Raw genomic sequence first — 13,479 nt, forward strand, 5'->3', positions numbered from 1 at the left:
TTTCAGGTTCACACTTTTTGACCCTTTCAAGTAACTAAAATCAATTATACTTAAATTTAAAATTTCATATCTGAACATCGTATGTTGTACTTAGTTATGACAGAGAACTCAAAGATCTTTTAGGGCTGGGTTTGGGGCAGTAGGAAATACATCCCCAAATATTTTTGGTCTTCCTGTTGCACATTTTAAAATATGACTAACCAAAGATTGAAGCCATAGAGATTTTCTGCTCTAAGTTGGTGTTTGAACACTGCCAGATGTTCATGCTCTTTGTGCACTTACAGAAGTGGAAAGTGAGGGGTGAGTGGCTGCCCTCTTGGGCAGGCACATAATATTTTTTAAAAAATGTGTGTGCCTCAGCAGAGCTATATTAGAGTTTCATATATCTGCCTTTTTTTTTTTTTTTTTTTTATTGTAGGGCCAGCTCTCAATGTTGCAAGAAAAAATAGACCATTTGGAGCGTTTACTAGCTGAGAATAATGAGATCATCTCAAATATTAGGGACTCGGTCATCAATCTGAGTGAATCTGTGGAGGATGGTCCAAAAGGTTCACAAGGCAATTTCAGCCAAGGTGCTGGCTCACCTCTTCTGCCGTCAAAACAGCTGTCCCTTGTAGTGGACCCTGAAGACTGTTCATTTGCTTTACAAGGTGGAAGTAGGAATTCAGATGTGCAGGTAATGTATGCATTCGTTAATAATCATTGGGCTTCTTTTACTTTCTTTTTTTTCATCTGGTGTTTGTTTTAACTTGGTTGCTTAAACTCTCTGGATTTTAGTTTCTATTTTTGTAAACTGTCTTGATTAGTCACCTGATCATTAATGCTGTTTTTAGTGATGAAATTCTGTAATTCTGTGTTTCCCCCAGTTTTTTTTATTATTTTTATACTTTGATTATGGATTTTTTCGTATGTTTTTTAGGTCTGACTTTCTCTAGTAGATGAAGACCTTTTGAGGTTTAAATTTGGTCAAAGAGATTTTCTTGTCTTCTTATAAAGAGTACAGGAAAAGCCCTATTCTTACCATGTCTCTGTTATACACTGTAGGTTTCACACAGGATAGGGTTAGATTCCTTTTGCTGACTGTCTCTTTCCAAGAGAGGGAAGGTAAGTACTGTAGAGCTGTGCTGTTCCATATGGAAGCCACTGGTCCACAGGTGGCTACCGAGCATGTGAAATGTGCTCTCAGTGATGAAGACTTTTTACAAAAACAAATGTAAACTATTTTGTTCATTTTTATATTGATGATATATTGAGATAATAATATTATGAATACATTGGGTTAAGTAAAATATATCAGTAAAATTATTTCCACTTATTTAATTTTATCAGAAAATTTAAAATTATGGATTTGGTTTGCATTCTGGTTCTCTTGGATCGCTTTCTGGAGAGTAGTGGAGTTATAAACCAGGATTTAAGAAAAGGACTTGTACTTTTCTTAAATTTAGGGTGTGGCACATATGCTCTGTTTTGCAAATTAGCGGAGAGAGGTGTTTTACCTGTACCTTAGACCTGAAGCTGGAGCTTGATGATTGAGACCTTAAATGGTGAATATTTTACAGCTGGACAAAATGAGTTGCCTCTGGCCTTGCTTCAGAGTAGATGTTTTCACTAACTTCTGGGGACAGAAAATGTGTTACAATCTTGAGGGCATGGCTCACAGGCCAGTCCATAAGCTGGAGACATAGGAGTTGTTCAGGCCTCGTGCCTATAATCTTAACAGCTAGTGCATAGCCAAGTTCAAACAGTATTAGGATTCTGTGCTTTGAAAGTGTATCTATTTTTGTGACTCTTGGCTTTGTTTAGGTTTTCAACAAGTACCTTTTAAAGGAGAACCACAGAACTTTTTTTTTTGGAACTGGGGGTATTAAATCTGGGCTGGACAGAAACAGCCGTGTTGCCGAACAACCATGGAAGGCAGGCAGAGTGAGGCAGTGGGGAACCAGGAAAGCTGCAGGGCCAGAGAAGGGACTAGAAGGAATAACAGAGACTGCTAACACGTCCTTCTTTCCAGCTGGTTTTCAAAGATTTATTGACTCATCCTTGGGAGTATTTCACTTTATTTATTAAAGTCATGAATTCTGAAGTGAGAGAGATGTTACAGTCTTAAAGTACTTTGTGTTCACTTCTTGTATAATTTGTTCGGTATCTTTAAATTTTTTTCTAATCCCCTTATATATTAGGATGTAATTTTTACATAATTTAAATTTTACCACAGTCACTTGTGTTCCTTGTTACATTTAATATTAGAAAGAGTATGAAAAATACAAGTTTTTAGGATTGTTTTGGGTGGGGGGAGCAATATTTTTTCCTTTGTGTCCAAATAGGTTTTTACCCAGGACTACTACATTGGAAAGTTTAGACGACATTTGAACATTAAGAAACTGAATCTTAATTTTTAAAAATTCTTTCATTTTTAAATCATTATGCCTCATTGACTCAGTTGTAGTTTTATTTTTAGAATAAAAAGGGTAAACAGAACATATGCTAAATGAAGGCATAGCTGTAGATGCATTTCCATTCTGATACAGGTTTTAAAATATATGAGATTAATTGTCAAATAAAGACAACTCAGAGTAAAAAGTAGTTATCCAGTATTGTGTTCGAAAATACTGAAACATTTGGTCATAATCACATTTTATCAGAAATTGTTTGTTTGCTGTTTAGTTCCTATTAATTTCTACTAGATTGTAGTAGAAGTGAAACAGGGCAAGAAGGAATTGCATGGAATTATTTTTCATTAGAAGCCGATGGGGGAGGGTATTATTTATCAGGATAGTTAAGTAACACGGTAGCATTTTAAGAATTTGAATGGTAATTAAATGTTTTCTGCCTGAAACTCTTCAGTTAATGTCTACCAAAATAGTTTTATTTAGTAAAATGCATACACAGAGTACAACAATGAATAGCTTTGAGCAAATATTTTCCAACATTAGGTTCAAATTAAAAACTGGTAATACACGGTTAAACTTACTCTTTTTTTCCCCTTTATTTTGTCTTTTATATTTTCAGATGTTAGATGTTTACAGTCTAATTCCTTTTGACAATCCAGATGGTGGAGTTTGGAAACAAGGATTTGACATTAGTTATGCGGTTAATGAATGGGACTCTAAGCCCCTTCAAGTGTTTGTGGTGCCTCATTCCCATAATGACCCAGGTAAAATTTGTACTTCAAAAAACCTACAGATTATTAAGCCTGCATATGCACAGAGTATTTTCATGAGAATGTGGTAGACCCAATTTCTCAAATTTTTGAGACCTCATTCGCTGACTTGTGACAGCAACATATTCCTCTTAATAGTCTTGTATTTTGAGTTTTTACTTTATCAATTTGTATGCCATTCATGAGTAGGACTTTTGCAATGTGAATTAGTAATAAACACAAGAAGGTCTTAGTTTGGGGGGTGAGAAGTTGCACTCAGGGTGCAGATTGTTCATGTTAGTTACTTTCTGTAAAATATTGCATGGGAGAATTATTTTGTGTTCATAAACTCTACATTACAAAGTGCAGAGTGCTCATGGGAATGTTTGCATCTTCAAAATGATGCAGAATATAAAGTGGTTAAGAGTCTTGGTCAGGCAGATGTGAGCATGGAGTCCCAATCCCATCAGTGTGAGACAACTTTAGGCAAGTTACTTGATATGAAAGTAAGTTTTTTCCCAATAGAATCAAGATAAAGTGTCTGCTTCATAGAATGAGATGTAAAGGTGTGATGCATGGCCCAAAAGTAACTGCTATCATTATCATTATTATTATTTGGCAACTTTTGTTACTGATTCGGGCCACAGATTTTTTCCCCCCAAGGTAAGGGAAAATTGCTAAAATTACAGTGGGAAATATGATTCAATGCATGTATTTGTTAGTGTAAGTACACTGGCACAGAGTACGTAGTTAATGAATTTTACTGCAGGATTTTTTTTTCGGTGGAGTGTACTTAGAAAGACTTCTTTTGAAGGACTTACTTGGGCTTCTATTTATTACTTTTCTCAATTTCTCCATTTCAACATTACTATCAGAGGCACCATTATTCACCTAGTACTTTGAGGTTTTTTTCTTTATTCCAGCATTCATTTATCTTCTTTCTTTTGCTAAGACAGTAGAACTTGTTTATGTCTGGACATGTGATTTGGTGAAGTGTGTGTACAGGTGGATGCAGGCCCATGTGCTGCTTTTTCGGATGTGAGAGGTACTCAGGGAGACAGTTTGGATGCTGAAATGTTTGAATTTCTCTAATACTTAAATGTTGAGTATGCATAGAGGTATGCAATAGAGGAAATCAGTATTATTCTGGAAATCTGTGTTGAGTAGTTGACGCATGAGCTTCTGACTAGGTTTTCCTTTTGTCTTAATGACTTTATTTTTTCCTACAAATACCTTTCAGTCTTACTAACCTTTCCTCCTACATGTTTTGCATCATTTTCCTCCTAAGTCTTAGCCTGTCCCTTCAGATTGAAGCTCCGAATGCTGGGCATCATGGAAAGACTGCAGGGATCTGGAGCTCCGGAGAATGAGGCCGGCATCCTGGCTCTGCCATATACTTGCCCCCATGTCCCTGGGGCACATTTGAGTATCTGTAAAATGCAGATCATACAGGTGGAGTAGCACCTTAAAGTAGAAGTTAGTTATCAAGGAAATAGAGAAGGTGATGAAAGTCACGTCTATTTATAAATCTCATTCACTCTGAAACATTCCCTTATTCAGTGAAACAGTGGCAGAGCCACTGTAGTCAGTGTAAGTTGTTCTCTCCTTGCTTCTCTGCCAACCAGATGCAGTTTTGTTCTTGTTGATCAATTTTTTTAAAGTTTTTATTTATTTATTTTGGGGGGGCATGCAAGTGAGGGAGGGGCAGAGAGAGACTCTCAAGCAGCCTCTGCACTGTCAGCACAGAGCCCAGCGTCGAGCTCAGTCCCACAAACCATGAGATAGAGAGATCATGACCTGAGCCAAAGTCAAGAGCCGGTCGCTCAACCGACTGAACCACCCAGGTGCCCTTATTCTTGTCACTGAGTTTGGTATGTGATGTGATTACATCGTGTCCAGTTTCTTATAGGTCTATACATACACTTTGTGCTATGTCTTGCAAGTCCTCACGTCAACACATTTCTCCTGCCATTTAGATTTTTAAAGACTTTTTTTTTTTAACCTTTCCCCCTTTTCTGCCATCCTCACTTTCCACCAGTCTCATTTCTTGTAATTGTATAACATGCACACTTAACTATAATAATAAAAATTGTACCTTATCAGACAGTCTGCCGAATGTTTTGTAATGCTCACCGTAACCCTTGGAGGTCAGTGACACATTCATGAGAAAGGTGTTACCAAGCTCACAGGGGCAGGGAGTGGCCCCCCAAGAATGCCTTATTAGTTCACCTGGATCTCACACCTGAGTACACTCGAGAGGCAGAGTACGTGTGCCTCCTGTTACAGGCATCCTCATTGCCTAGCCTGCCACTTGACATGCAGCAATGACTAAATATACAGAAGGCCTTTTCCACCTGTCTCTGTACACTTCCTTAGCTTCTTGAACTTTGGATGTACACCTTCACTTGCACGTAGGCACAGATGTAAACATCTATAGCACTTTTGCATCGTCTCCTCTCTAGAATGTAAACTCCATGAGGGCTCACACTTTGTCTTATAACCACCAGGTCACTAATACCCAGAATACAACAAGCAGCACATTGTAATGACTCTAAATGAGCCAGGGCATCTGACTCTGCAGGTTCAGATGAAATGTTTGACCTTGACATGTGCTTTTATCTTCCCTTCTTCCCTTCTTCCTGTTGTCTTATTTTTATTCCTTAAAAAAAGTATTTAAAATATGCTTTGTAATTTTAAATACAAACAATATATGACATTCAGCTCTTCAAGGGCAGGGATTGCCTATGCCTCTTAGATTCTGTTTGCCTTAGCAGTGCCTGGTGTGGTTCGTGTGTTCTGTGGAGAGACATCCCTAATAACTGGACGTGACTGCAATAGATGACTCTGTCTCTTAGTATCTTAGCAACCACAGTTGAATCTTTTTGTCTTAGTAAAAACTGTTAATGACCCTTACCCTCAGGCCCTCCTCCACTTGAGGAAAAAATAATGGTCAGACACAGACCTTTTAAAACTACAGCGATTTTTTTTACTTTTAAGCAAAATGTTAGAGAATAGAACCCGCTGACTTTTCTTAGTAATTTTCACCACTCCTTAACAAAAGTAGAAGTTAGGTAAATTAGATTATTCTGTGACAAGCCAAATCATTCAGATCATGAAGAAAGACACTTTCAGTGGAGGAAAAGAGAGAAGTATGTGCACAAACATTCCACATCAAAATGTGACTCTGTAGTGGGAAATCTTTGTAGAATATTCTTAAATGAATGTGCAGTTGGGGGGCGGTTACTTTCTAAATGAGATTTATAGAGACTTGTTTGCATTTTCTGCAGCAGCAATTTAAAACTTTAGGTCAGTAGTTTGTTTCATCGGTGGAATTTTGTCTGTTGGGGATAGAAGTATTGTAATAGATTTTTAAAAGACTCCTGTATTTTCCCTAACTTTAAGAATTGTGTTAGAGGAAAAGAATTACGTTGCTGTGTTTTTATATACGTAGATATTTTTCTTTTTGGACCATGTTCTGGTATCTCACAAGACGGATGAATTTCAAATTATGATCGTATTTTAATAAATTTCTAATTATGTCTTCCTCCAGTCCATGAGGACATGTAACAGTTGTCATATATTTTATATGGTTTACATGGGTAAAACAAAATTGGAAAGGAATTGTTAAGTCAGTGCTGATAACTTTGTCCTGTTACGCTTTTGAAAAGTTTTGAATCACAGACCATGAAATTAAATGTTAGTTGATTGATACATGTTCATGTTATATTTAATAAGCTGATTAAAACACAATTACAGTACCTTTGTATCTACAATCTTAATTTTTTGCTTCCCACTACTTAAACTGCTGAAATATTTAGTTAATTTTCCTTCAAAGAAATCGCAGTGTGTAGAGAGAAGATAAGGTGCACTAAATGGAAAGTTGGTCAGCATATTGTTAGTTAAGCAATTTGTAAAATGAACATTAGAAAATAATCCCCCATGTGGTCTGACTCCAGATAGAAGGGAGACCTAGGTACAAGAGTCATACTGGAAAATAATTTTCTTTTGTGCTTTTGCAGTTCTTTTACAGAGTTTTTATTGATTCAAATGAGTGAGTAGAATTTTTCATCTTTCTTTTGGTGGAAAATTAAGAGAACAGAATTTTGCATTCAGTACTATATAATATTTGAAATGAGTTTATGTGCTCTTATTCTTAAAAAGCAAAAGAGAACAAAACCATGAGGAAATCGCTGTGTAATGTTATTTTTAAAGCTTCTCTGTTCACATGTTAAGGACAGTCCTAAGAGAAGAGCTGTGGTCAGCCACAGTTGGGTAATGTTCGGGGTGGTGAAAGCAGGAGAGACTTTGAATTCTGACTTCCAAAGGAACCTGCTGAGTGGAAGGAGCTGGTGAGGAGAGGGGAGGTTTGTTTGTGCGCACAGTGTTCTGGTTCGCAATGGAGAGATGAAGTGAGTTCTTTGGTTTTGGCTACTGTGGTGGGAAATATGAATTTCTGGAGCTAAGATAGTATGAGGAAGAACTGAGTGAGACTGGTATTCATTGCCTGTCTTACATCAGAGGAGTGTGGAGTGTGTATTAGTTCATGTAATCCATTGTGCAACCCTCAACGCCAATAAATTAAACCTCATTTACCAGGTGAGGACGGTGAGACTAAGGCAGGTATACTAATATGTTCAAGATCCACCAATTACAAATTGGCACAGGATGGTGATTAAAGCTCAGATTTGCCTGATTCTGAGCTCTGTGCTCTTTCCATTTACTATGCTGCCTCTCAAGATATGTTATTTAGTTCAAATTATTTTCTTGCTATATGGGCATTAGCTAATTCAGCACATTTATCTGAACCTTGGGTTGTTAATAGGGTTGCCAGATTTGGCTTAATAAAAGTGTTTACATTTACAGTAAACAATGAATATTTTTTTTAGTATATATGTGTTGCAAACATCACATGGGACACACTTATAGTAAACATATATTCATTATTTGTCTGAGATTCAAATTTAACTTGGCATCCTGTATTTTATCTGGCAATCTTAATTAAGAAAATGTTGGCATTATGAGTTAAATATTTACCTGGCTTTTTAGAATTATCTTTTTAAGAGATCTCTGGAGTTGGTATATTGAGGTTGTGTTTTAGAGGGGAAAAGTCCTTTGGGGCTCTGACTGGACTGCATTCCTTAAGAACACATGTATCAGGTATTACCTAGAGATGCAGGTGATTGTCACACATGTTCCCCATTCTCCTATTTTGGTTACTTTTGTCTGTCTTTTGAGTCTGGGTGCTTCAGAGCTCACCACTGCACCAGCTACATAAATAATTGCTAATACTTCTGGGAATTTACTATGTTTCAGGCACTGTTCTGCATACTTTTACATGAATTAAATCTATTACTTCTCTCAGCAACTTCAAAACAAAAGTCATATTATCACCCTCATTTCACAGATGAGAAAATGAACGCAGAAGAATCCAGGTAATGTGTTTGTGGCAGGGCTGGGCCTGAACCCAAGCCGTCTAGCTCTGGAATTAGGGCTTATAACCATTACTTAATACTGTCTCTTGAAGGTAATACTTTTGAAACCCACAGGAAAAGCTTCCAGGAAGAAGGTCTTTTAAGTGTTTCCAAGCCAAATACCATCTACTTTAGTATTTTTAATCATATAAAATATTTTATGAATGATCTTGGAAAAGTAGACACCTCACTGTACTNTGTCTCTGTCCTTAAATACTACTTGAGTCCCTGAGATGGTGAGTGGTTTTCCTCATAGCTACATACTTTACAGTAAGGGGAAGCAGTATTTTCCAGCTTTTAAATGGCTTCTTTTAGAAACTTTGATAATATGCCCAGTATTTGCCTGCTCATGCGGCTAAGTAGCCTCGCATACCCTAAGAGTAACTCCTCAAAGGAAGTCACTTTTTCTTTTACTTCAAATGATGTCTCTCATGTAATAGACCTGTCTCATTATTTCAAACCACTATGCTCTGTTTGGGGAAGACTTAGTAGGCCTGAAGTGCCCTACCCCATGTGAATTGATGCTCATGGATGAAATCCTTAACAAGGGAGAGAAGTAACTTTAGCACAGATTTAGAAATTATTGTGGAGTTTGATCTCATAATTGCAGGAGTCACATATCAAGGTACACAGGTCTTTTAAAGGGCATTTAGAAAAGCAATAAAGGGTCACATTTGGACAGTATACATATTGCAGCTGCAGGATGAACAAAACTCCAGCTCTCCTAACAGTGATGCAAATGGTTCCTGTGGCGTGGGATAGAATTACCAGTGACAGCATCTTACACAGGTTCAAAAAGTGCTGTATCTCAAACACTTTAGTGGAAGTCAAGCTGATATGCTTTGAAATCTATTAGATGACACTGAATCACCTGGGAAAAAGGTGAGGTTATTCTGGAAACCTGAGTTCGGAAGCATTTGTCGGATTCAGCAGGTTTAGGTCTTTGAAAAATCTCAACTTCATCTTTGACTCTCTACACTTTCTTGGAAACTTGAGTCAGTTAGCATATTCTCTTCATTTTGCCTCCTTGGCTTCTTATTTCTATTTCTATAACCATTTTTTAGTAGAATTTTTGCATTGTCCTCATTTCCTATTTGTCTTCTACACCAAAGTGTATCTTTTACACTCACAGTAAAGTCATTTTTGAAAGCACAGAAGACCTTAACTGCCTTCACTAAGAAACAGGAATGGCTTAGAGGATTTTCAGTGATGTGGCCCTCACTTCTATTTGTATTTCTCACTGTACTTCCACCATGTAAGCTCCGGTAGAGCCATACCTGGCCGCCTTCTCCCTGAAATTGACACAGACCTTCATAGCTTAGTGTCTTTTCCATATGCTCTTCCTTCTATTTGGGATCTGCCACCTTTTATCCAGATGATGACTATTCTAAGAATTCCTCCTCTATCCTTCTGCTAGGAATTTACCACTTCTTTATTCCCATAGCCTTTTCTTCTTATTTTCAGTGTAGAATCTGTTTTCATGCATTAACTTTTTTGCTTTGCCTTATTAGATGCTTGGTTTGTGTTTGAATGAATAAACTAGAACAAGACGTTAATTAAAACTCACAGTTTATCGTTGGGGGGGAATAAGCTTCACTTATAATAGAAATATTGGAATTAAAACTAACCAGCAGCCGATTTGAGTTATGATAATCCCAATAAACATGGTATGCAGTGTCTTAAGTGTAAGACTGGATGTTAAAATCAAATGTGGAAGGATTTGACAAATGATGGAAGAAGCCTGTTGATCTTTTATTGGTAGATGATGACTTAATTACTAAATTAAAGAGGCTTTCTTGTTTTATGAATCCTCTTTTTACTTATTTTTATATTAAGTTTTATGTTAAATTGGAAGTAACATGAAGCTTTAGGTTGAAGTTTTTAAATATTTATTATCTGGTTATAATTATTTTGATTCAAACTTTATTATGTTTTCTTAACCATTGATACCTATTTAACTTTGAGTAGAATTAGTGTAGTCATTAAAAAAATCATTGTTGTAGCAGTGAAAGCCACAACAGTGTAACAGTGATTTGAGGGGCATGCCTTCTTTGGGATGCATGCTTTAACATCATAGGGCTGACAGAGCCTTTTTAAATATAAACTAGTAACCTAAAGATATTGATCAAGGAGGATTAGGTTAACATCAGAACAGACTGGTTGAGTTAGAGCTAATTGTGTGTGTGTGTAAGTGTGTGCACATGGTGTCTTTTCCTTTTCATCTCATTTCTAGTTGAAGTAACGAATTTGCATTTATACTCTATGTACCTTTTCATCCCTGTTCTTTTGGCCATACATTTCATTCATCTGTCATGTACTTATTCGACTCTTGATGGTATAGGCTTCATACCAGTGCTAGATTTATGAGAATTGACTAGTTGGGAGTTCAGGTTTTAAGTTCCCAAATTTGTAGGACTTGGAGCAAAAGTATGTGGAGGCCCTCAGACCCTTTGTGTAAGCATTTAAAAGTTATAAGTCAAACTGATACATTATAAGTCAAATAGACCTTTTCCTCCTACCTTGAGAAATAGCACATTTAACAGGAAAGCCATGTGTGAGTTGAGATTGCTGGGGCTCCAGTTCCCCCACTGGAATGTGTTGAGTTTGTGTGGGAAGAGCCAGCCTCTGGGGCAGCCCAGCCTCCCTCCCAGAAATGGCCCTGCCCTAAAACAGGAGGGGCGTTGCTTGCAGATGCACAGACATACCAGCACTCTTCACACACCCCTGCAAACTGTATCCCCCTGGCATTGCTCAAGCTATGGAGGTTACTGCCTGTAGGTCAACTGTCCTTTAGAAAGATGTATAGAAGTCCCCTGGTGGGTTCTGGAAACTGTCTTGGGGTCATTTGGACATACATTTCTGGGTCCCGGTACTTAGGAGGGCAGGTCAAGGCGGGCTCTGGGTGGGCAATTCTTTCTTTGCCTTGTGAATTTATTGTGTGAAAGAGATGTGGTCAGAGGAAGAATGGGAAGATTCCTCAAGCCCAAGGCTCAGGATAGGATACCCTTGCCCAGGTCCTAAATTGGTGCCCTGTATGCCCTTGATCCATATAAAACTAAGTGTTCCTTCAGGGGATCAGATTGCCACAAAGTCTTTAGACTACAAAACTAGGTCAGGAGTTAAATTTTGAAAAATGGTGTTTTGTCGGCAAACAATCACTAGGTGCTTTAATTGTTCATGCACATTAAAAATAAGCAGTAGCGTTTACAGTATTATTAGGCTTTATATTATAGAAGTTAATTTTTTTGTTTTATTTATTTTGAGAGAGAGAGTGTGCATATGGAAAGGGGCAGAGAGAGAGAGGGGTGAGAGAATCCCAAACCTGATGCTGGACTTGAACTCAGGAACTGGGAGAGAGCATGACCTGAGCCAGAGTCCAGAGTCAGCACTTAATCGACTGAGCTACCCAGGCGTCCTTAGAACTTAAAATTTTTTTATGATAAAATAGAGCAAATTTAGGGTTATGCACCCCTTATAGAACTTCTAATTGTGTATTCTTTGTTGCAGATATTTCCCCACTTAAAAATAGCAATTGGCTGTTTTATGGGTTAGAGTGTTGTTAGAGTGGAACACAGTAAATGGAAAGGTATTCTTTGTGCTCTTCTAGCTCTGGTTCAATTTCCAAGTGTATTCAAGGGAAAGAAAAAGGCTCTGAATTGACCACTTAAGTAAATCAGTTTGCAACTCAATGTCCTAAGATTATTAAGTCCAGAAGTAGGAATCTAATTTTATGACACAAAAATTCATCCCGTACAACTTTTCATAAAATACTATCCTTCTGATTGGTCTCACGTTAATATACAACTGTAGTTTTACGGTAATTTAGGAAAAGAAAGAGCCAATTCAGTGTAAAAGGGAATACTTGATTACTCTATTGTATAAGAGCAATAAAAGCTAATTTACTGTTAGATTACTCAATATTGAAAGCTGCAAGAGGCTATCTTTTAGTTCATTCTTCATTAATTGTGCTATATTGTTGTGTACTAATATTTATTATAGATGAGCTTTATGGAAGGCTTTTAAGTTGACATCTCTGAGCATGTACTTTGGCTCACGTAAATGTCTTTGACACATCCTGCATGATTGTTGAAGGGCGAATGAAGTGTCGAAGGCAAAATGGATTAATCAGTTACTGTGGGTCCTTTATGAAAACTCCCATGATAAACTATTTGAAGTGGTCTTAGCTAATAATAAATTATAACCAATGAAAACGAGTAATTGTACTTAAAAAAAGAAAACAAAAGCTTGTTACTTATTCATCTTCATAAAGACAATTTCTTCTAAATTTGCTTTCTATGTTAGATTACTAGAGTTTTGTTGTTAAATTAATTTCAGTCATTCCATTGTTCATAGTTGTTTTATTGAATAAATAGCCAAATGATTAGTGCTTAGTTTTGACCTTTGTTAAAACGTAGGTAAAAATTGTGAGTGATGTCTTAAAGACAGTAGATCTCATAAATTTCGGTGGTTCTTACCGCACATACATAGTAACAATAGCATGATGCAGAAATAGATGCTACTTACATACATTTGATTTCAGCTCAGTCTTGCAATATGGAGGTAGATATATATTCAGTTAGATATTATGATGGTACTTGGTAAAATAAAAATTCTTCCCACATTGCAATCTTTATTTTTGGGATGGTAACAACACTAATTGTTTTTCTAGGGCTATATTAGTTTACTAGGGCTGCCATATCAAAGATCTACAGACTGGGTGACATATTTCCTTACAGTTCTGGAAGCTGGAGGTCCAAAATCAAGATGTTGGCAGTGTTGGTTTTTTCTGAAGGTCTCTTGTCTTAGTTTGCAGATAGTCCTGTCTCTCCCCTGTCTTGGCATGGTCTTTCTTTCCTTTGTGTGTGTCTA

The 13,479-nt window shown here is 37.1% G+C and overlaps 1 protein-coding gene across 1 annotated transcript in view; it reads left to right on the forward strand.

The window, feature by feature from the left end:
• The window catches only part of MAN2A1 (mannosidase alpha class 2A member 1), a 166,056-nt gene that overhangs the window by 23,851 nt on the left and 128,726 nt on the right, over positions 1-13,479 (forward strand). The window contains exons 2-3 of the mRNA XM_077757165.1: positions 419-676; positions 3,010-3,154. Of these exons, the coding sequence (XP_077613291.1) occupies positions 419-676; positions 3,010-3,154 (403 nt within the window). The remainder of the gene's footprint in view (positions 1-418; positions 677-3,009; positions 3,155-13,479) is intronic.

Source organism: Crocuta crocuta, unplaced genomic scaffold (genome assembly GCF_008692635.1).
Source record: "Crocuta crocuta isolate KB4526 unplaced genomic scaffold, BGI_CrCroc_1.0 scaffold131, whole genome shotgun sequence".
Classification (NCBI taxonomy): Eukaryota; Metazoa; Chordata; class Mammalia; order Carnivora; family Hyaenidae; genus Crocuta; species Crocuta crocuta.